Source organism: Eleutherodactylus coqui, chromosome 11, assembly GCF_035609145.1.
Source record: "Eleutherodactylus coqui strain aEleCoq1 chromosome 11, aEleCoq1.hap1, whole genome shotgun sequence".
Classification (NCBI taxonomy): domain Eukaryota; kingdom Metazoa; phylum Chordata; class Amphibia; order Anura; family Eleutherodactylidae; genus Eleutherodactylus; species Eleutherodactylus coqui.
Window position 1 is genome coordinate 108,419,814 of NC_089847.1, and position 22,880 is coordinate 108,442,693.

General features: G+C 43.5%; 1 protein-coding gene across 1 annotated transcript in view; it reads left to right on the forward strand.

Annotated features, from left to right (window-relative positions):
* METTL15 (methyltransferase 15, mitochondrial 12S rRNA N4-cytidine) overlaps positions 1-22,880 on the forward strand; it is a 205,882-nt gene that overhangs the window by 90,697 nt on the left and 92,305 nt on the right. The window contains exon 3 of the mRNA XM_066582204.1: positions 9,477-9,613. Coding sequence (XP_066438301.1) covers positions 9,477-9,613 — 137 coding nt within the window. The remainder of the gene's footprint in view (positions 1-9,476; positions 9,614-22,880) is intronic.

The following is a 22,880-nucleotide window of genomic DNA, read 5'->3' on the forward strand; positions in this document are numbered from 1 at the left end:
TCACTATGTAGTGCCTTTTTAAGAGCTTGGCCATCTGATGTAGACAGAGTTCATCAATATCTTCTGCTTGTCCAGATGGCCTATAGTGAATGCCTACAATAGTGCTCTTTCTGTTGTTCTCTTCTTGTATCCTTCCCAGTTTCTACAGAACTACCATGCTTTGAAGCTTAAATCTCGGTGGAGATTAATGTTTTCCTAACATACAATGCAACACCTCCTCCCCTTTTGTTAGGTCAGTTTCTTATAAATAGGTTGTATCCTTCAAGCCTTGTATTTCAATCATGTGTATCAATCATTCCACTAAGTTTCCGTGATGCCTATGACATCATATTTCTCTTCTCTTCTCTTCTCCAATTCTCCTTGCTTGTTTCCCATGCTTTGTGCATTTGTGTAGAAACATTTTAGTTTGTGATCGGTGTCTCTTGCTCCTCTACTTACCTTCATTTTTGTCTTTGTTCTTTCCACTTCTAATAACGAGGTTCTCAAATGTATTAATCAGCTGTATATTTTTGCCTGGCCTTTCACTTCCCTTCCCATATTGCTCCAGTTTAAAGCTCTCCTAATGAGTGAAGCAAGGCACCCACCAAATATATGTTTACCTGTTCTTGTAAGCAGCAACACGTCTTTAGCAAGCAGTCCATCATATAGGTAAATTCACTCCATGGTCCAAATCTTTGCTGACGGCACCATCAACATAGCCAGTTGTTCACTCGTGGAATCCTGTTCCATCTTTATTCCATGTCTATTTACTGGGAGGATGGATGAGAAGACCACCTGTGCTCCTAGTTTCTCCGCCTTTTTGCGAGTGCAATTTTTTTTCTGCCTTCCATCAGAAATAATGGTTGATTCCTGAATAGAATCGCCCAAAAATAGGGATAAAAATCACCCATGTAAATACATGCATTTAAAATAATGGTTCTTTTCACTTGAAATTTGTAGACTCTCACAATGCACAAAAAACGTGTGAAAAAAACCCACGTAAATTCACCCAAAGTGACAAAACAACATACCAGTGGCTGATACTGTATTTATACAACTCCTGCTTGGGGTTCTTAACCCCTTAGTGATGGAGCTTTTTTTTTTTTCTTTTTTTTTTTAATATATTCTCATTTTTTCCTTCCCACTTTTAAAAATCATAACCTCTTTATTTATCCATCGACGTCACAGTATGAAGGCTTGTTTTTTTGCCAGACGAGTTGTATTTTTCAATTGTGCTATTTATTGTACCATATAATGTACTGAAAAACTTTTTAAAATTCCCAAGTGGAGAGAAATGGTAAAAAAAAATGAAATTCCGCCATTTTTCGGTGCGTCTTCTTTCTATGGCGTACAAACTGCAACAAAAATGACTATATAAAAGTTTGGTATCGTAGTAATCGTACTGACCCACAGTAAGGCCCAATGTCTACGGGCGGCTTTGATTTGCAGAAGATCCTCAAATCAAGCCGCCTATAGGGAAATCTGGGCGTCCGCAAATGAAATGAAGCATGTGGATTTGATTTGCGGACCTTCTGGTCCAAAAAAAAATCGCAGCATGTTCCATTTTATTCTGGATCCCGCGCGGACAAATTCCATGGGAAAGCAGGAGTGTAAAAAAAAAAAAACTCGGTGCGACGGCCAGCGCTTCCCCACACATCCACAGTGAAGAAAATAGAAAATGAAGACCCGTAGTGTCCTCGGCCACAAGCAAGGTCGGATTCCGCTCCAAGTTCCCACATGCGGAATTCGATCCACCCGTGGACACTAGTCCTACGGCTGCCACGCATGTGGTGGAGAGACGTGGCAGCATTCAAGGTACAACACTTAAAAGTCTTTATTCCCCCCAGGGACATAATAGCAATGTTTCAACCAGAGCTTTTTAGTCAGGCAAAGTAATAGATAGCCATGTACAGACAGGCTATTTGGGGGGTTTTACCCCTCATCAGTGTACAGTAGGTCTCTAGCTACCGGTAGTTGAATTAGCTGCCTACGATGTTGGCCAGGAGGGGCAGAGTTTCTCTTTGTGGAGCTAGCCCAGTAGGCCAGTCAATGCTCCTCTGGGATATTTCTATATGCAAATGGGAGAAGTCCCTGGAATGCTGTGTGCAGCTATTAATGACCGTTCTTATGGAGAGGTCAACATTTTTTAAAGTCTGGAAAACTTTAAATCAGTTTAGGATATTTATGTGGTTTTAAGATTCCGTGATTTATCGTCATATTCGTTATAGCAAAGTTTCTTTACTCCCCCACAAAGACACTTCTTTTTGGGCAGGTGGTAAAACCACATGAATTTCTTTTTTTACACCATTAATCATGTAAATCTGTTTTGTGGGCCTACTGTATGTAAACAACATCAAATAAGCTGTTAAAATAAAGTGTCATAATCTGTTTTTAAAAGTTAAGAATATCTGATTTCTTACAGAGAACTTGAAAGCTTTGAGGTTTAAAAAAGTGAATTAGGTAATTTTCGTTTTTTAATACTTGATATCATATTGTTATAAAATGTTACATTGGCTTCAGCCAAAAATGGTTCTTGTTTTTGCATTCTGGATATACACGGGTCTCCAAAATATGCATTTGCCAGGAACTTAAAGGAGTTGTGCCATGATTGAACATTTCCACGGGATAGATTACAACTTTTAGAAAGGTGTGCGTCTGAACTCTGGGACCCTCAACGATTTCGAGAACAGGGCTCTGGTGTGTCAGAAAGCAAGAGTGCTCCATTCATTTCGGTGGGACTGCCGAAGATAGCTGAGCACTTTAAGTCAACTATCTCCCATTGAAATGAAAGCAGTAAAAGTGTGCATATGCGACTACCTTTTTCTCACTTTAGGATGTGCCAGAGCCCCATTCTCAGAATTGGTGGGGATCCCAATGGTGTGGCAACTCAATCTGAAAATTATTACTTTTAAGTCATGGGAAACTCTTTGAAGAGTGTATCCACCTGTGTGCTACCACTATTTTATTCTAATGCTTTGATGCTCCAAAATAAAAAAATAAAGCAACTTTGTAAACAGCATTGATTACAAATGTCATACCATTTTGTGCTTATCACTCCTATGCAGACCAATGTGTCTCCACGGTTACAGACTACAAACACATGCTGTGTAGTCTGAACACAATTACTGTGTGTAAACGTGTTCTGGATGAGATTTAAGAGGTTACCACTAGAGATGAGCGCGCACGCTCGGATAAGCCAGTTACTCGAGCAAGCATCGCTCTTCTCGAGTAACTGCATTCTGGTCCGAGTGTGCTCGGGGGGGGGGGGGGGATAGCTGGTGGTAGCGTGAGAGAAAGTGAGAGATATCTCTCTCTCTCCCCCCCTCCCCCTTGCTAGCCGCTGCCACCCCCCACTCTAAATATTCTGTTTAAAAAATCCTCCAGTTGCTGCATGAGAGGTTAGACTCTTCTTTTCTGAATGACGCGTTCTCTTGTGACATGATACTTAAAGGGGTTGTCCCGCGAAAGCAAGTGGGGTTCAGCACTTCTGTATGGCCATATTAATGCACTTTGTAATGTACATTGTGCATTAATTATGAGCCATACAGAAGTTATTCACTTACCTGTTCCGTTGCTAGCGTCCTCGTCTCCATGGAGCCGTCTAATTTCAGCGTCTAATCGCCCGATTAGACGCGCTTGCGCAGTCCGGTCTTCTCCCTTCTGAATGGGGCCGCTCGTGCCGGAGAGCTGCTCCTCGTAGCTTCGCCCCGTCACGTGTGCCGATTCCAGCCAATCAGGAGGCTGGAATCGGCAATGGAACGCACAGAGCCCACGGTGCACCATGGGAGAAGACCTGCGGTCCACCGTGGGTGAAGATCCCGGCGGCCATCTTCGCAAGGTAAGTAAGAAGTCACCGGAGCGGGGGATTCGGGTAAGTACTATCCGTTTTTTTTTTAAACCCCTGCATCGGGTTTGTCTCGCACCGAACGGGGGGGCTATTGAAAAAAAAAAAACCGTTTCGTCACGGGACAACCCCTTTAAGGTCTTGCTCATGAGGGGAAATTAAGGGTCTAAAAGTGCTTAGTAAAATGTCATCTTTGGGCCAATACATTTAAAGGGTCAGTGGATTATTGGCTTATTATTTACACAATCTTTAACATTTTTATTGTTTTTTTGTAGCATAGATAGGGTTTTTATGTGATACCAAAGTATATACAGTACCTTTTTTAATTTTTACGTTATTGTATAGAGAAGAATAGCTAAAATGCTTATTTTTTAAAATCTTTTTTGTTATTCGAAGTATTACGTTTAACCAAATTTATACAAACATCCTCCTACTCTCCTAGTTATAGTGATAGGCGATATGTGTACTTTGCTTAAAGCAAGCCTGTTCTTTCATGTGACTTTTCAAACCATTGTCCATGTAGAAACATGCTGGATAACTCGATTTCTGGCAATTATATGATTAGTATATAGCATTTTTTTTTTTACCAGTACTACCATTTGCAGGCTCATCTGTAATTCTCAGTTCTTCCAGGGCTGGTTGCTCTATACACTCTACATACTAGGAAGCAGGATCTCCTATCTTTGTAGAGCACAACTGTATACAGTAAATAACAGCACCAAGGAGAACCATTAGACAGTGAATCACTTACTGTTAGCTACAGCAGCATATGTGTGAGTCTCTCTGCTTCCCTCTCAGTCTACAGCAACTCCTTCCTCCTACCTCATCTCTCCGTAGACTTGTATGGCAAGCGTGATTCATCACCCTTATCCACTTCCTGTTCTTCATCATGTTCTCTCTGTTACTGTAGATGGACTTCACTTGACAACAGGCAGTGGACAGCTGATTTGAAGGAAGTGAAACGCCTACTGGCCAGCACTTTAGAGTCATTTTTTAACGCAAAAGCAGCATCATATATAAATAAAATGTGCATTACTTCCTTGAAATGCATCTTTTATGCTGTTGCTACTAGTGAAAGGAAAAGTTGGCTTACAAAAACCCTGCGGATATGTGCTTTTTTATTATATCATGAAGTTATACCTTATTCCCATCATTTTTTTTTATTTTGACAATTCCTGATATTGACACACTCCTCCTCATGGGTGAAGCGTCCACCTGGGTTTGCTGCACCTGAGCTCCCCACCATGAACTAGTCATACCATTAGGGCTACTTTTTTCCTTCCACCCCAGTTAGTGCCAACTTTACACATTTTTGGGGATACTTCACTCTTTTTTTTTTTCTGTCCGTTATTACCCATGCTCTATGGGGGCCCAGTTAAAAGTTTGCTATAGCGGGCTGCCTTTTCTAGATATGCCCCTATTACTGATAAAATGTAATCACCTTGGATATTTTTCCTTGGACATGCTCCAAGAACAATTCTGCTTAGGCCCTGGCACAAAGGCAATGCAGAGTTGCCTGCAATCTGACGTAAAATAATTGCAGGGAGTGTTTATCTATGTCTAAAAAGTTGCATTCGACCTCGTAGAACTTGATCACATTTTTTTTTATATAAAAAGAGCATTTTTTACGTATTATTAGTTTCAGTTTTTGGTATTGGATATTTATCCAGATACGAAGTAAAGAGAGCCGGTCATGCGTACAACTCGGATTGTGTGACAATGGTTCACACTTTCTACATAACTATCTACTATTGATGGCATCTTTCTTGTTTCCACTGCTCCTCATAACCCAATTAAGTTCTTTTACCATTACATGAATTGCTTGACTGGATTTGTTTGAGGTTTTCATATTTTACCTGCTATATATTTTGAGTTAAATAGCTGAACCCAGAAGGTAACTGGGAATATTTTTTTGTTATGCGCCATCATAAATGGATTCTAAAATTCCTCTGGGTAAATCTGTCATAAAATCATAACTTAACTAAAGGAGTGTGAGTCATGCTATATATAACCATTGTGACATCCCATTCTGTTATTTGCAGGGACATGGAGAAATAATGTGATTTAGTTATATCTGATTAAAAAGAATTGGACTTGATCGCGTTTTCCGAAGTAGTGCTTTAGATTGTTTGAAGTGGTGTGGGAGTCTTTCTGCTTTTGTTTTTGTTTCCATTAGTTTTTTTTTCAAAAAGAAACTTATTTTTGAGGGCATAAAATACATATTTGAAGCAAGATGAATGCAGTTGGAGTGGTTGAGGTTGTCGAACCACAATGTTGGAATATAATAATTATCCATTAACGCCCAACACACCTACTTAGTCATGCAATGCACATTTGTCCTCATCGAGATACTGCCTTGACTCTCTACTGGAGTTATTCGAAAGCCATGAATTCATTGAGATCAAATGATAGATGGAGGAAGCTGAATTCGGCAGCATCAGGTGACTTTGGCTAGACAGACTTTAGTCACGAAATGTTTCCTGAGGCTAAAGTCCTGATTCTCCTACATCTCCCTGCAATGTTTTGATTCTGTAGATCACCAAATTCTCCTCAATATGCCCAGTTGTATTGACCTTAAAAAGAGCCTCGTGTGAAGCAGAGTGTTATGGCTGCAGAAATGCAGTCCTATACTCTCGCTCACAAAATGAAGGTTGCGGGTTCAATCCCCGCATGGTTCAGGTAGCCGGCTCCAGGTTGATTCAACCTTCCATCCTTCCGAGGTCGGTAAAATAAGTACCCAGCTTGGTGGGGGATAAAAAGATGACTGGAAGAGGCAATGGCAAACCACCCTGCAAAAGCAGTCTGCCAAGAAAACGCCACTATGTGACATCATCCTTGGAGTCAAGAAAAAAGCAGGCACACCAACAGCACAGGAGTAATCCCAATAAAGGCAGGTTCCAATAAGCGATGCAGCAGCCACTGGGGTCAGGACCAGATCCCATACCATAGACCAAAAGAGATAGAGTGGCAGCATCAAATGGTGCAAAACTTTAAAAGAGTTTTACTCTTCTCATGACGAGATAAAAAATGGCGACATTTCGACCCACCAATGGGTCTTTGTCAAGCTTGACAAACCCTCATTGGCGGGTCGAAACGTCGCCATTTTTTATCTTGTAAGGAGGAGAATAAAGCTGTTTTGAAGTTTTGCACCATTTGATGTTGCCACTCTATCTCTATCACCGTAGGACTCAGTCATGACTTGGTGCTCGCACTAGGACACTTTACCTATTGACCTTAAGGATATTCTGCTTTCCTAGTTTTTCTCCTACCATACTGAACACGTGGTCAGAAAATTATTTGCTGACTCTATTTTTTCTCTTCCCCTTGCTGTTGGAGTTCCTCAGGGTTCGGTCCTTTGTCCTCTCTCCTCTTTTCCATCTGTGCGTCTCCAATTGGACAAACTGTCAGTAGATTTGGGTTTCAATTCCAGATTTACGCTGATGATACCCAATTATATACTTCTTCCCGTGACATCACACATTTACAAATATAAAATGACAGTGATTATCCGCTGTTTCTAATACTATGTTGTCTCTCTATCTAAAACTGAACCTCTCAAAAACTGAGCTGCTTGTGCTTCCCCCATCTACTAACCAACCTAAACTTGATATCTCCATCTTACTCTATGGTACCACCATAACTCCTTGGCAATACACGTGTTGTCTTGGGATCACATTTGCTCCCCACATCCAGTCACTTCCTCGCTCATGTCACCTGTACCTCAAAAACATTTCCCGATTCTGCCCTTTCCACACTGGAGATCTAAAAATGCCTCATTGTCACCCGTATGCACTCTTGGCTTGATTACTTCCACTTGCTTCTTATTGGTCTTCTCCTCACTAAACTTTCCGCTCTCCAATCCACCCTGAATGCAACAGCCAGGCCTCTCTTTTTTGCTACACTGATGCCTCCACCCTGTGCCAGTAACTGCACTGGTAGTCCTTCAAATATAGCATAATAATAACCAATCGGTGTCTGACAACTATCCTATCACTGATTGACAACATGTATAACATTAATTTATTGATCTTATGGGCAAACAAATATCTATAACCACATATAGTAATGCCTTAACCCCAGAGATTTTCTTGCCCAGCAACTAGACATTAGACAGGTCGAACATAGTTCTGTTTGGAGAGTGTTCGAAGTCTTAAGCAGTTGTTCTTCATTTTTTGCTTGTATGGTCTTAAGCATTATTAAAATAACCCAACGGAATAATGTTATATATGCTATGATCTGATGCATTGGATTCCAATGCATCAGATCACATGGCCGTATTCCCGCGGCTTAAAAGCGCCCGGCCGGGCCAATATAGCACCGTGCGCTTTTTACGCCAGGCTTACGGTGATCCAACTTATGGAGAGCAGCAACAACCCCAAAATCTTCATAAGAAATGGATCCTAAATAGAAAGGCACAAGTGCAAAGCACAAAAAAGTCCCTTTGCCCTATAGTGAGATAAGGCCGTGTACTAGAGAGAATGATACTCATAAACAGTGATAGAGCAAGAGTCTAAAAAAGTTGGAGCATTGTAGGCAAACAGTCCCCATACACTGTTTTCCAATGAGGGAGATGATTCAAACCACAATGAAGAATAATGAAGATATTTTTAATTTGACAGATATAAAAAATACATGCAACGTGTTTCGGTGCTGCACAAAAGTGGTCAGACGCCCGCCGCACATTTCACAGCAATGTCCGTCCATTGACATGCTGTGGTAAACAATTCTTCCATGCCCAAGAGCGGAAATCAACTGTGATTTTCCGCTTGCAGAGGATAATCGCAGATTGTCCTATGCTATGCGGGAAAATGTGTGGACGACTTCCATTACTGTCAATGGAAACCATCCGTCCTGCAATACTTTTGCTGTGAGCACAGTGGAAGTACCGCTAGAATCCACATCACCACCCAGCGCGTCATGCACTGCACTGCGTATGCGCGCCGGTTCACTGGGCGAGACACTCGCAGCGGATCCGGAGAGGTGAGTATAGGGTCTCTGGGGGGCGCCGGGTCTGATTCTGAGAGGTGAGTATAGGGTCTCCGGGGGGCGCCGGGTCTGATTCTTAGAGGTGAGTATAGGGTCTCTGGGGGGGGGGGGGGGGCGGGTCTGATTCTGAGAGGTGAGTATAGGGTCTCTGGGGGGGGCGGGTCTGATTCTGAGAGGTGAGTATAGGGTCTCTGGTGGGAGCCGGGTCTGATTCTGAGAGGTGAGTATAGGGTCTCTGGGGGGCGCCGGGTCTGATTCTGCTGTGATATTTCGCAGGCGGAATCCAACCCGGCAGTGGGCATGAGCACTATGGGTGATGTGTTTTTCTTTTTGTTCTCTATTTTGTGCCACGTGCCTCGCGTTAAGAATTAACTTAAGGAAGGACTCGTCTGTTCTTAGTAGATTGGAGAAAAAAAACCTATGTAATTCCATAGATAGTCCACCAAACACATACCGGTGTAGAGTTCGTCAAGCCAGCAAATTTGGGATGTGTGCTTTACATATTAATGCCAAGTATAAATGATAGCCTAATTCCATGTATACACATGCTTATCCGAGACGCAGATTAATTCTGTTGGTACAAGCGCGTTGAATCCTCAAATATTTAATTCTGTAATCAAACGCATGTATTATATTTTCTTTTATTTTTTTCTCTTTCCTGGTCTAGACTATATTGGATATGACTTTTGGGGCAGGAGGTCACACCACATCAATTCTGAAGCAGGCTCCTAATATTAAAGTCTTAGCGCTAGACAGAGATCCTGCTGCGTATTCAATAGCTCAGCATTTGTCCTACTGTGATGGGTAAGTACAATATTTGATGAGCCATAGTTTTACTTGAAGTACACCAAATATGGACGATTTCTGTGTCGTTCTTGGTTTTTCAGGTTACAGTTGCCAAATACTGTAATAGTGAAAACGTTCTATGCATCATATGGTAGTTACCAAAAAGCTTCACTAGCAAACATTATCACTGTCAATTGTTTTGCCGTCCTGCTTTCCATTTACTTATGTGGGCATAGCTCTACACCAGTATGGGAAAAACTGGTGCTACTAGTATGTGACAACATGTAAATTACTTGCCTAAGGCAGGATGTGCAGGATAGCATAGGGTTACGGCCCATTTAGATAGGACAAATGTTGGGCAAACGATGTCAGACACTCGTCCCCGTACATACTCGCTCACGTGCTGCTGCACTGGAGCGAGTATGCCTGGCTCTCAGCGGGGCGGCAGGAGGAGATTTCTCTCCTCGCTCTCCCCCGCCCCCCTCCATCGACTTAACATAGCGGCCGTTCAGTACTGAACGGCTGGTATTTACACTGAGCAATCATCGTTCAGCTCATCGTCCATCATTTATGCAGCATAAACAATGGACGATGAGCTGAATGATCATCGTTCAGTGTAAATAGCAGCCGTTCAGTATTGAACGGCCGCTATGTTAAGTCAATGGAGATGGGCAGGGGAGAGCGAGGAGAGAAATCTCCTGCAACCACCCCACTCCTCTGCTGGCCACTCTGTGAGCATGTCAGCACTACTAGCTTCTGTACAGGAGCACGGGAGCGATTGTATGCGGGGATGAGTGTCGGTTATCGTTTGCCCGAAATTTGTCCTGTCCAAATGGGCCCTTAGCCTGCGTAGCCTGGGGCACTTGGAGACAAGGAATCTAACCCAAGTTGGCTTTATCTTTTCTTTAAGTGGCTGGTTAGAACTTGGCCAGTGATCCTCCCTCCACAGAAGGGCATGGCCAATCAACTCAAGGGTCATGAAAAGGAGATGTGATGCTGAGATGAGGACCAGTCTAGATATACTATCAGAGGGATCAGAAATCTCTCTTGTAGTTTCACACAATGTATTAGTCTTGAGTGCAAGTTGTTTAGCTCAGGTTATGTACACATGTGCACTCTTTTTATTCTATTATTATTCTTTTTATCAATGTGTTTTTGGAAGTGAAGCCTTTTTGTAATTGGTTTTCATTAAAAAATTCTGATTGTATGATTTATATAATTGCATTGCTTTCCAAGACACTGCAGCCTGGAGGACTGAAATCTTAGCAAATTCTGTTAGTCAGAGTAAACTGATACACTCCTCCCCTAGCCTTTTCTCCTATTGTGAAGGAACATTCACTGGTCTTCCACTGAGCTAATACACAGGGCTGTATGACAGTACCAGGAATGGTGGAGGAGATCAGAAGGACAGAGAGCAGAGAAAGCTACTAATACAGAGGACTGTAATTTATTTGGGTTGAATTTTCTGCTCAGACCATCAGCTGCCAAGAAAAGAGGATGAGATAGCTGTGTAGTATTGAGTGGGCGTAGTTATGTTCCACAGCCTATGAAAGGAGAGGGGGAGCTGAGTTTGTGCACATTTATAAGAGAGACCAGCTGATCAGTACTGGGAACACCCCAGAACCAGATATGTGAATGTAGGAAAGCCTGTAAACCAAGTATGAGGCTTTCTAAATATATGAGAAGGAAAGCTCAATGCAAAAATAGATAAGTGCATCATATTTTTCTGCAAGGACGTACTAAGATATACGTATTGGTTTTTCATACACAAAGGTTTCCATAGCCTTTCGCTCTCAAAGCATTACTTAGACTGGATACAATTACATCACTTCTCCACGTAAAAAAGGACTAGATACTTATGGGTGTTCTCATTCACTGACGGCAACCAAATGTATATTTGAAAGTTCTAGAACTTTTCATTTCTCCCGTGATAAGTCTTTATTTACATAAAACCAGAAAATCCCTTACTTTACATGTAGTGGAAATGCTGTGGAATTTCCACGGCAAGTTTCACAGCACTTCCGCTTAAAAAGCTGCATCAGAACGTGACACACACAGCTCTGCTACATGCACGTGTCACACACACAGCTCTACTACATGCATGTCACACACAGCTCTGCTACATGCATGTCACACACACACAGCTTTGTTACATGCATGTCACACACAGCGCTTCTACATACATGTCGCACACACAGCTCTGGTACATGCATGTCACAGTTCTGCTACATGCACATCACACACGCACAGCTCTGGTACATCCACGTCACACACACACAACTCTGCTACATGTACATCACATACAGCTCTGCTACATACATTCTTCATCCCATACAACAGGAATCACAAGTAGCACAGTACTCGGGATGAAGGACCTGTGAGGATATCCCTGTCATGCTCTGCCCCTGATCACATGACCTTGTCGTCATCACAGGCCCTTTATCCCGAGTGAGTGTGATTATATGCTTCGCCCCTGATCCCATGCTGGGGACGTCATCACAGTTCCTTCATCTCTGTGCAGATTACGGGCGAACTAAATCCCCTACAAACCCCCGCGACCTCAGTTGCTAGGGAATACTAACAAACACCTAGCCAGACAGCAGCCATGTGCTTAAAGGACCTGTGATAACTTCACCGTCATGTGATCAGGGGCAGAGCATGTGACTCACTCACGCACAGACAGGTGGTTGTTCTTTGCCTTTTGATTAGTAAGTGGTGCATTGCGCCACCAGAAACACTGGTACTATAATTTACTAATAATCACTAGTATTCTCCCTATGGTCTGGTGAAACCAAACATGGACCAAAACTAAACAAAGTGTGCTCATTTGCCTACAGTATTATATTAAATACTAAAAAGTATATATGCTCTTTCAAAAATATTAGCTGCCAAAGAGCTGGGTAAGGCCGGGGGGTGAGGCTGTTATGAACAGCAAAGGGCTTTTCTTTATACATATGTTTATTTGTTTCAGGCCAATGAAGCATTTACTGAGGTTTTATTGCCGGTCCTGAATTTAACACCATTTGCAGAACTATAAAGTACATTCTTGTTAGTGTGAGCATTTACCTCCTTGTGTGAGATTTGTGTGACATTTGACTGGAGGCTGATAAAGGATTTGCGGCAAATAACACTTTGTACTTTACAATGAGGTCCATTACTCCCGGCTTGTCTCTGTTCTTTTACTCCAGCATTTGTCCTGTAAGCCATGCGCTCTGGAAACAAGTAGGCTAGGGTTTCCTTGTCTCATGGCTGCATTTTATCGAAATACCGGCTTCCAGTTGCATCAATGCATGACTTTCCTTACTACTTTCAGAACCAAATCGGATACTTAAATGGAATAATAGGAATCCCATCACGATTTTTACTTAGTATGCCAATTCTTTATACCATTCGTAGTGGGTGACGTCTTCCTCAAGTCTGATATGTAGCCAATTTTCCCAAGTCTTCAGGTAAGGAAGAATGAACTTGTTACACCATGGCAAACCAGAAGAGAAGACAAACTAGACCAAAGACACTAGAACATAGGCCCTCAAGGAAAACTAGAGTATGGACAAAACATATTAGCAGTTGGAACCAGATATTCAGCGCCATAAACAGGAGTACAGTTGGAACTATATTACAGACCCTGGAAAACAGCACTATAGTGTAGGCAATGACGGTAATCAACAATGGGGTGTAAAAGCCTGGCATTAATGATGGGATCCAGTGACTTATTTTGGTGAAATGGTAGAAAGTGGGAGGTTGAGTTGGGTATTGAAGAGTCAAAAATGGTCTCTGGGAACCAAAATAAGCTGCATATGAAACTGATATAAGATTAGTGATGGTCTTAACTGGAATTGAATTCTGACTCAAGAGTTTTTTAATCATGCGTTGAAAGTATACAACAAATAGGCTAGATATATGGCAAGATGATATTACGAGGCAGCCTTGGGGGTTATGTTAGGCCCAGGGCTGCCTGCATACAAAAACTCTACTTGTCGTAATGCTACGGTTGACATAAGGGAGATCCTAGTACTGCAATCAACATGAAGGGATTATGGTAAGCCACAGTTAACCAAAATGTCTTCAATATTAGCCATTGCTGTAGAGGGGTGCGGTTGTCAATCAAAGGTGAACTCCTTCTGATGATCTAATGGGCGCAAAGGCTTTAGGTTAGATTATTAGAGTGAGTATATATGTCCACATGCACAAAGTACTGCCCGACTGGGATGTTTATCGTACCCTACACAGATGTGCATTGGGAGGAGCACCAGCCATGAAACATTTTAAAGATGTTTGTTAAGGCCCATTTACACGCAAAGATAATTTTTCAAACGGTTGAAAGTTTTAGTGATCTTTTTGCATAAAGTGCTAATGGACACTAATATCCATTAACACTTTATCATCTTCATTTGCATTTAAATAGGCCTCCAGGAGCTGTTTGTAGAGCCCAGAGTGTTACTCATCACACACCCTGCTGTGCAAACAGCCCTCATGTTCCCGGGCAAAAGAAGAATTAAAATCCGCAGCGGATTTTAACTCTTCTCCTGCCCGCGGATCCGCATCCGATAGGGATGCATTGACCACCCACGGGTAGATAAATACCCGCGGATGGTCAATAAAAGTGATTTAAAAAAAAATGGAGCATGAAAAAATCTGGACCATGCTCCATTTTCGTGCGGGTCTCCCGTGGGGACGGCTCCCGCAGGCTTCTATTGAAGCCTATGGAAGCCGTCTGGATCCACAGGAGACCTAAAATAAGAATATACTCACCTGCTCCGGATCTTCCCTTCGCCGTGCTTCATCGTCTCTCCGTCGCGGCCGGATCTTTTTTCTTCGGGCTGGCACATGCGCGCGGCACGCAACCGACGTTCCATGCACATCCGCCGGGCCGAAGAAAGAAGATCCGGCCGCGACGGAGGGAAGATCCGGAGCGTTCGAGAGGTGAGTTTATTCTTATTTTAAGCGCTCATGTCCGTGGGGCAGGAGGGACCCGCTACGGATTCTCCATGGAGAATCCGTAGCGGGCCTGATTTTCCCCGTGGACATGAGGCCTCAGGGCTGCCAGCAGAATGCAATGTAATCTCCTGACTCCCACGGTGAGCATAACATGTGGTCTGTAGAGAAACACTTTATCGCTCTGCGGCTGAACAATGGATTTTAAGTTCACTTTAAAATCATCGATCAGACAAAAAGTATACGATGGCAGCGTTTACACATAACGATTATCGCTCATTTTCGGTCAATTGATTTAATTTTGAGCGGTAATCGTTACATGTAAAAAATGGGCCTTTAGAGGGAATTAAATAATTTACATTCAACTAAATGAAATTAAAATATTGGTTTCATATATTTCCATTCTGCATTTTTTAAGACGATCGCTGGTATGCCATAGGGATCTCCCAAATTATGTTACCATTGGAATTTTCCTTCTAAGGGGTTTTGCCACCAAAGGCACTTATCACCTATCCGACCGCTGGTGATCCCAGCGGTTCAACTCCCGGTAATCCCCAGAACAGCAATCCTGAATGCTGCATGTGAATAAAGCAATGGCGCGAATGTATGATCATCGCCTCATTCAAATCTGTGGGATGGACGGAGATCGCCAAGTGCATCGATCCCATCATAGAGGTGAATGGGGCAGTGTTGGAGCATTGTACAACGCGGCTCCATTTACACATGGCATTTGGGGGTGCTGTTCTGAGGATCACCAGCGATCAGACATTTAACTCCTGTTCTGTAGTTAGGGGGAACATGTCTTGGGTGCTAAAAACCCCTTTGAATGTGAGGACACGATAGTATCTACACAAACATTCCCACTACTCTGACTGCACTGAAGGGCCATCACTGAAATGCATTTCTGTTCTGTTCCTTTTTCTTGAAGCACACACAAATAAAGGCGTCCAAGTCTTAGAAGAAGTAATCACCATATGGCCACAGACACCGATCCAATGTGCGCACTTTGTTCACCAATTCCAAGTGTAGTTAAAAACAAGATTCCCATAAAAACAACATGTTTTAGTAACAGTCAGTTAGATTTTTTGTTTTTACATTTCAAAATATGTGCTTTTTGTCTGTTTTTGTGTGTTTCTTTCTTTTCGAGTTGTCATTTGTGTCAAGTGGTTGAATATTATATTCAAGGCATCTCGGTCTCTAATACATGTAACATGTATGTTGTTGTTTCCATAAGTGTCATGGTGTGCTGCCACCGCTCACATTTCCTGGGTTCGTGGTCCAACGCCACCATCCTCCACAGCCTGCGTGCCATGCTCATGCCTCTGCTGCCTCCCTGCTCTCAGCCCATAGAGTGTGCACGCTCCTGTCCCTCTTCCTTAAAGGGCAAGTGTGTGTGTCTTTATCACTTTCTCCACCAACCACCAGCAACTTCCTACTATATTAGGTATCCTCCCCCTTGAAGGATCATAAGCAATTGGGCCCCTTAGCCATTATGATAAAGCCCCAGCAAGTTGTGTCTTACAGTAATGACCCTTGCCTGTGTTCCTGACCATTCTGACTTCTGTGCTCCCTGACCTCGACTCTGTATTCTTGACTTTATTATAGCTTTCTGCCTGCCCTGACCCTAAGCTTGGACCTCGTTATTGCACCTTTGTGGCCAGCCCTGACCATAGCTAGTCTTCTGGATACTTACCTGTTGACACCATCAGATACTGCAACTCTGCCCGGTGTTGCAGCCACACTATTGGGACTGTCTGGATGAGTAAGGGTGCTTTCACACCTGCACTGGTGATTCCGCTTACTGCCCTGTTTAGGAAGCAGGAAAGGGGAATTCCTGTGGGTGAACGGTTCTGTCTCTGGATGAAACTGAAAGTGCCTGGTGGACCCCATTGACTATTACAAGGTCCACCTGCTTTCCGCCCAGTTGCCCAACTTTTCAGCCGAGTCTGTGATGGAACCTCCTGCCGGATGTTCTGACGCAAATGTGAAACCACCCTAACTGCTTGGTGACCCAGCGGCAAAGACTGTATCCCACTTGAAGGGGTCAAAGGTGAAAACCGGGGTACTCCAGATGCTGTCCCCATAGATAGCCAAAAGTCAAACCAGTGTGTGGCAAAATGGATCCACGTCCTCCTGCCTGACAAAAAGTAATAGGCGGTGTTGTAAGGCATTACTCTGACATTGATGTACACTTTAATGTTGTATAAAGGCAGATGTGAGCCCTTGTCTATACACAGCCTACCGTTTTATAATGACAGATCACATTACATTGGCTGGAGCATTCATTGTAATCAATCATGTGAATTAGCGTGTTCCAGCCAAGTCACGGCTTTGAGGTTGAATGTGATGTCATTTATCAAAATGGGAAACCCTATTGATTTAAGAAAATGGCTTTCAGGGTCAAACTCATTTTGTTCTAATTTACTTTTTTTTTGCCTAATTAAATAGTGTGAACTTAGCAAATACAGCCTGTTGTCACAAATTAATGAAGTTTTCTGATTTACTGTTGCAGTGCTGTCCAAGTATTTCTTGGAAAGCGTCTCATCATTTATATATTTATGCTGGCAAGATCACTTCAAATTGCTGTTCGTAGGGTAGGCTCCAAGACATTAAGGTGTGGATCGGCTGCTTAGATGTTTACAGCACTTCATGGATTATGTTCGAATAGAATTTTAAGTGATTATTATTGTGGTTATGTTGAGTTGAGTCCTCTGTAGTATGAAAAGCATTAGCTTTTATTAGCACAAACCCCTTTCCCACTTTGAGAGTAAGCACACAACGCATTTTGTCTTCCTGGGGATGGTTGGGTACCACTCTTTATTTTAAGTACTCTGGCTATCCTGACCTGTCTACAATGTACAACTCCAAGGCCATCTCAAGAGATACAATATGCCACAGACTTATCTGGGTTCAGCAACCTGGGTAATAAAGTGCAGCAAAATCTCCTTTAGGGCTTAGTCACACGGGCGTTTATTGCCGCGATTTGCGCATGCGCATGCGTCCGGCGATTTTTAAAAACCATTGCTTTGCAATGGTATCGGACACATGAGCGCTTTTTATGCGCTCGTCTGATAAATTAGAGAACAGAAATTGCAGATCGCACCTATCTGCGATCTGCGATTCCTGTTTTCTTCTCTATATGCGCTCAATGGGGCCGGCGGCAGCAGCGCCGACCCCATTGAGAACATACAGAAGACAAATCATTCTTCTCTGCCACAGCTGGAACAGCTGTGGCAGAGAAGAACGATGTTTGCCCATTGAATTCAATGGAGCCGGCAATACAGCCGACTCCATTGAAAGCAATGGGTTGCCGGCGTGCGCGGGATGAATTGTCGGGAAGGGCTTAAATATATAACCCCTTCCCTGCAATGCATCCTTAAATGTGAAAAAATAAAAAAAAAGGATGTACTCACCTGCTCCTGGCAGCTGGAGATCCCCGCGGCCGGCCTGCAGTGGGTGTGAAGGGGTGTGACTCAGACTGGCCCCTGATTGGCTCAGCCTGAGCCAATCAGAGGCAGATTTCAGTCACACCCATTCATGAATTCATGAATGGGTGTGACTGAGACTTGCCTCTGATTGGCTCAGCGCTGAGCCAATCAGGGGCAAGTCTGAGTCACACCTCCTTCACACCCACTGCAGGCCGGCCGCCGGGATCTCCAGCTGCCGGGAGCAGGTGAGTACATCCTTTTTTTTAATTTTTTCACATTTAAGGATGCATTGCAGGGAAGGGGTTATATATTTAACCCCTTCCCGACAATTCATCCCACACTCGCCCGCAGCGCTTGCATTCAATGGAGCCGGCTGTATTGCCGTGTCCATTGAATGCAATGCGCTGGACAGCTCCGGCCCGTTTCTAATGAAACGCGGCTAGGAGCAGATTTTCGGGCGATTTTTGGGCCGATTTTTCGGCGCCGGTCACGCGATTTGCGCATGCGCATCCGTCATGCGATGCGCAAATCGCGTGAAAAAACGCCCGTGTGACTAAGGCCTTAGGGGGTTAAAGGGAACCTGTCATCACCTTTGAGCCACTTGAACTATGTTATTAGGCTCACAGATGATGGAATTGGATGTCTGGGGACCTGTCATAGTTACTTGGTTAAATAGTCATTTTAGCACTGTATCTCCATGAAATTGCAGGAGCTATGGGAGTCTATGCAGTTAAACTACTAAAACAAGAAGGCAGCGAAGAAGCTCTAAAAACCATATAAGGAACAAAATAAATTATGTAAAAATCAGATACAAACAGCAAAGATGGAGACAGAGAGACTTATTGCCTAAGAGAGTAAAAGTAATCCTAAATAGAGATGAGCGAACACGTTCGGCTCCGCCCCTTTTTCGCCCGAACACCGAACTTTGCGAACACTTCAGTGTTCGGGCGAAAAAGTTCGGGGGCCGCCGTGGCAGCGCGGGGGGGTGCGGCGGGGAGTGGGGGGGAGAGGGAGAAAGAGAGGGCTCCCCCCTGTTCCCCGCTACTGCCGCCCGCGCCGCCGCGCATCTCCCCGCCCCCCGGCGGCACCCGGACACTTACGCGCGAACACTGCAGTGTTCGGCAAAGCCGGTGTCCGGGTGCGGATGTGTCCGTAACGGACACGTTCGCTCATCCCTAATCCTAAACTGTTCTTTTATTATAAAAAAAAATAGTAAAAAGATTAATACTGAAAGTGTTGGCCCTTTATTAAATAATGTAAGAGAAATTGTAAAGGATGATGAGCAGAAAACAAGTCTATTAAATAGTTTTTTTCTCCAGTGTATTCACAGAGGAAAATGAAAGGTCAGATGAGATGCAAAGTGATAATGTAAACTCTCTATTAAATGTCATCAGTCTAACCCAGGAAGAAGTGCAGAGCCATCTTAAAAAAATTTAAATAGACACATTACATGGTCCCAATGGTATACACCCCTGTGTTCTAAGGGAATTAAGTGATTTCGTATACAGACCCTTGTTTCTTATATTTAAGGACTCTATAGTGACAGGGTATGTTCCACTGGACTGGTGCATAGCCAATATGGTGCCGATATTCAAAAAGGGGTCAAAAAGTGAAACTGGAATTTACAGACCGGTCAGTCTTATTTCTATTGTGGTAAATGTTTGAAGGGTTTCTGGGTTTACGAGAGATCGCTCCTGTCAAGCCAACCTGATCAGCTTCTATGAGGAGGTAAGTTCTAGACTGGACCTGGGAGAGTCACTGGATCTTGTGTATCTGGACTTTTTCAAAGTGTTTGATACTGAGCCACATAAAAGGTTGGTATATAAAATGAGAATGCTTGGTCTGTGGGAGGATGTGTGTAAGTGGGTGAGTAACTGGTCAGTGATAGAAAGCAGAGGGGGGGTTATAAGTGGTCCATACTCTAATTGGGTCACCGTTACTAGTGGGGTACCACACAGGTCAGTTTTGGGCACTATTCTTTTTAATATGTTAATGACCTGGTGGAAGCACTGTGCTGTAAAATAGCATTATTTGCAGATGACACAAAACTATGTAAAGAAAATAACGCAAGAGAGGACGCAAGGAGGTTGCAAGAGGATCTGGATAAGTTGGGGGCAGAAAAGTGGCAAATGAAGTTTAACACTGATAAATTGCCTGAGAAAATACATGTCACCATTACACACTAAATGGGAAACCACTGGGGAACTCTGACATAGAAAAGGACTTGGGGGTTTTAGGTAACTGCAAGCTTAACTGGAGCAACCAGTGTCAGGCAGCTGCTGCCAAGGCAAATAGGATCATGAGGGGCATCAAAAAAGGGCTAGGGGCACAAAGTAATAAATGGAATGGGTGACCTATAACACCAAGAGACATTATTAAAATTGAGATTATTTATTTTAGAAAAAAAATGGCAGAGGGGCGATTTAATAACTATGTATAAATATATCAGGGAACAATACAGAGATCTCTTCCATGATCTATTTATACCCAGGACTGTGACTGTAACAAAGGGGCGCCCTCTACATCTAGAGGAAAGAAGGTTAATACATCAACATAGAAGGGGGTTCTTTACTGTAAGAGCAGTAAGACTATCGAACTCTCTGCCTGAGGACGTTGTGATGGCAAACTCGATAAGAGAGTTCAAGATTGCCAGATTTGAGTCAGGAAAGACTTTTTTCAGTTAAATGTGGAAAAGTGGCTTCAACCTCATTGGGGTTGTTTTTTGCCTTCCTCTGGATCAACATTGGATGGGAAATAGGATGAACTGGATGAACACCTGTCGTTTTTTGGCCTTACATACTATGTTACTATGTATGGGAGAGCGTACACAGAGCTTGCTGACAAGAGGTACGATGTATTCACGCAGTAACAGGTCACCCGCTGACTATGAAATACAGCTCCTAGAGAGCTTTGAGCCCCTTAACCTAGTTTATGGGGCATAATGGGCATGACAAGTTCCTTTTAAAGAGAATCCGCTTATAGACTCAAAATAGTTGACCTGCTGAGTCTGGGGATGTAAGTGTGATACTCCCCTGCAGCGCTGTTCCCCTGGTATCAGCGCTCAAACCGGCTGCTGAAATGCAGTACATGTCACACTAGGTAATCCTCCCAAATGAAGCTTAGAATGGAAGATGACTCGACACACTCCTCAATGCATTCAGCGACGACACCCGGGGAACTGCAGGGAAGGTAAGTATAAAGTTTACATCCCTGGACGTGGGTCACCTACTTTGAGTTCATAAGCTTAGCTTATTGTACTCAAACTAGCTGACAAATTGCCTTTAAGTGTGAAGACAAGGGCGGCGTCAGGCTCCTTACTCCCATTCAGCTCCAAGAGAAATCATATAGCACCCCAGAGAGTACACAAGTTGATGGGTACAGATTTTAATGCCATTTAGGGTCTGTGAAATGATTTGGAACAACCCTTGCAATCACTCTAATGATTGAAGTCAGCGTTCATCACATTTCGAAAACACCACATGGGTGACAAAATCATGTGATTTTCTCCTGATGTGACAGTGCTACAAATCACATGTATGTGAAGCCAATGCTTCCCAATGGGTTCCTTCACATTAGCCATGTTTCATAGGCTGCTACATCGCAAGAACTATTGCCCAATTTTCGATGTTTTGTAGCCCATGTTTCCCTATGGACCTTTCCTTTGTGTTGTATCGCATGAAATTGTGGTTTTCGTGTGGTGCGATGCAACTTTAACAGTACTGTTTGCCCTAAAATAACCCCTAGCTGCATTTATAAAAAACCCAAAACATTGCCTAACAGACGCTGTCCGCTCCGCCGCACTTCTCCTCCGACAGTTCACATTCAATGGCTGTAACTGGTTCATCGAGCACTGCGTTGATTGGTTGAGCCACTGCGTCTGAGAACCAATCAGAGCCAGCACTTCCTGGAGGCGGGATTTATGAACTCTCTAACCAGGGAGCAGCATCTGAAGACTGCAAACAAGTGTGATGGAGCTTCGGGAGGAGAAGTGCGGTGGAACGGACAGGATCGGTTTGGTAATGTAATGTTTTGGGTTTTCTTTAAATGCAGCCAGGGCTTATATTTCAAGCCCCTCCTGAAAAGCCCGGCAAAAGAATGCTACAAGGTCGTGCGACCTTGTAGCGTGACTAAATTGCGATATCACCGCGAGAAAACGCAGTGGTATCGCACAAAAATCACAAGTAAATATCTCAATTTCCACACGGGTTTGGTGCGCATTATTTTCGTAGCTTGTGGACGAGATTTTAAAAATCTCATCCACTTTGCTGCTACTGTAAATTCTGCGATAAATCTGCCCAATCTGCGGTAAATCTGCCCCATCTGAGCCTGCAGCGGAATCCGACCCTGTCCGTAGCAGAGCACCCTGCTTACCCGTCCTGGTCTTCTTTTTTCTCTGCTGCAGTTGTGTGCGGAAGCGCCAGCCGCACATGTGCAATAGAGTTTGACTTCAATGGAAGCCGTCTGTTTGGGACCCACACTGAAATAGAGCATGCTGTGACTGTTTTTCGAGACCGAAAGGTCCGCAAATCAAATCCACATTCTATTTTTCATGTATCCCTATGGGCGGCTAGATTTGCGGATCTTCGCGGGTGACCTGCAAATCAGATCCGTCCGTGGTAAAGCCGCTCTGATTATGGCCATCCTAGTATTATAGTCCTTGCTTCCACCTGCGCTTTCTAAGGGGGATGAGTAGAGAAATAAATACTTAAATAGTCCACTGATAAAGATGTGAAAGTTTTATGGTCTCTGAATTAGTGTTAGGGGGTCACCAGGCCAGAGTGTTATCTGTGCTATAGATTTCTCATACTTCCCAATCATGCATGAATCCTCTTGAAGAATTTAGCCCCGTCCTGGTCTTCTTTTTTCTCTGCTGCGGATGTGTGCGGAAGCGCCAGCCGCACATGTGCAATAGAGTTTGACTT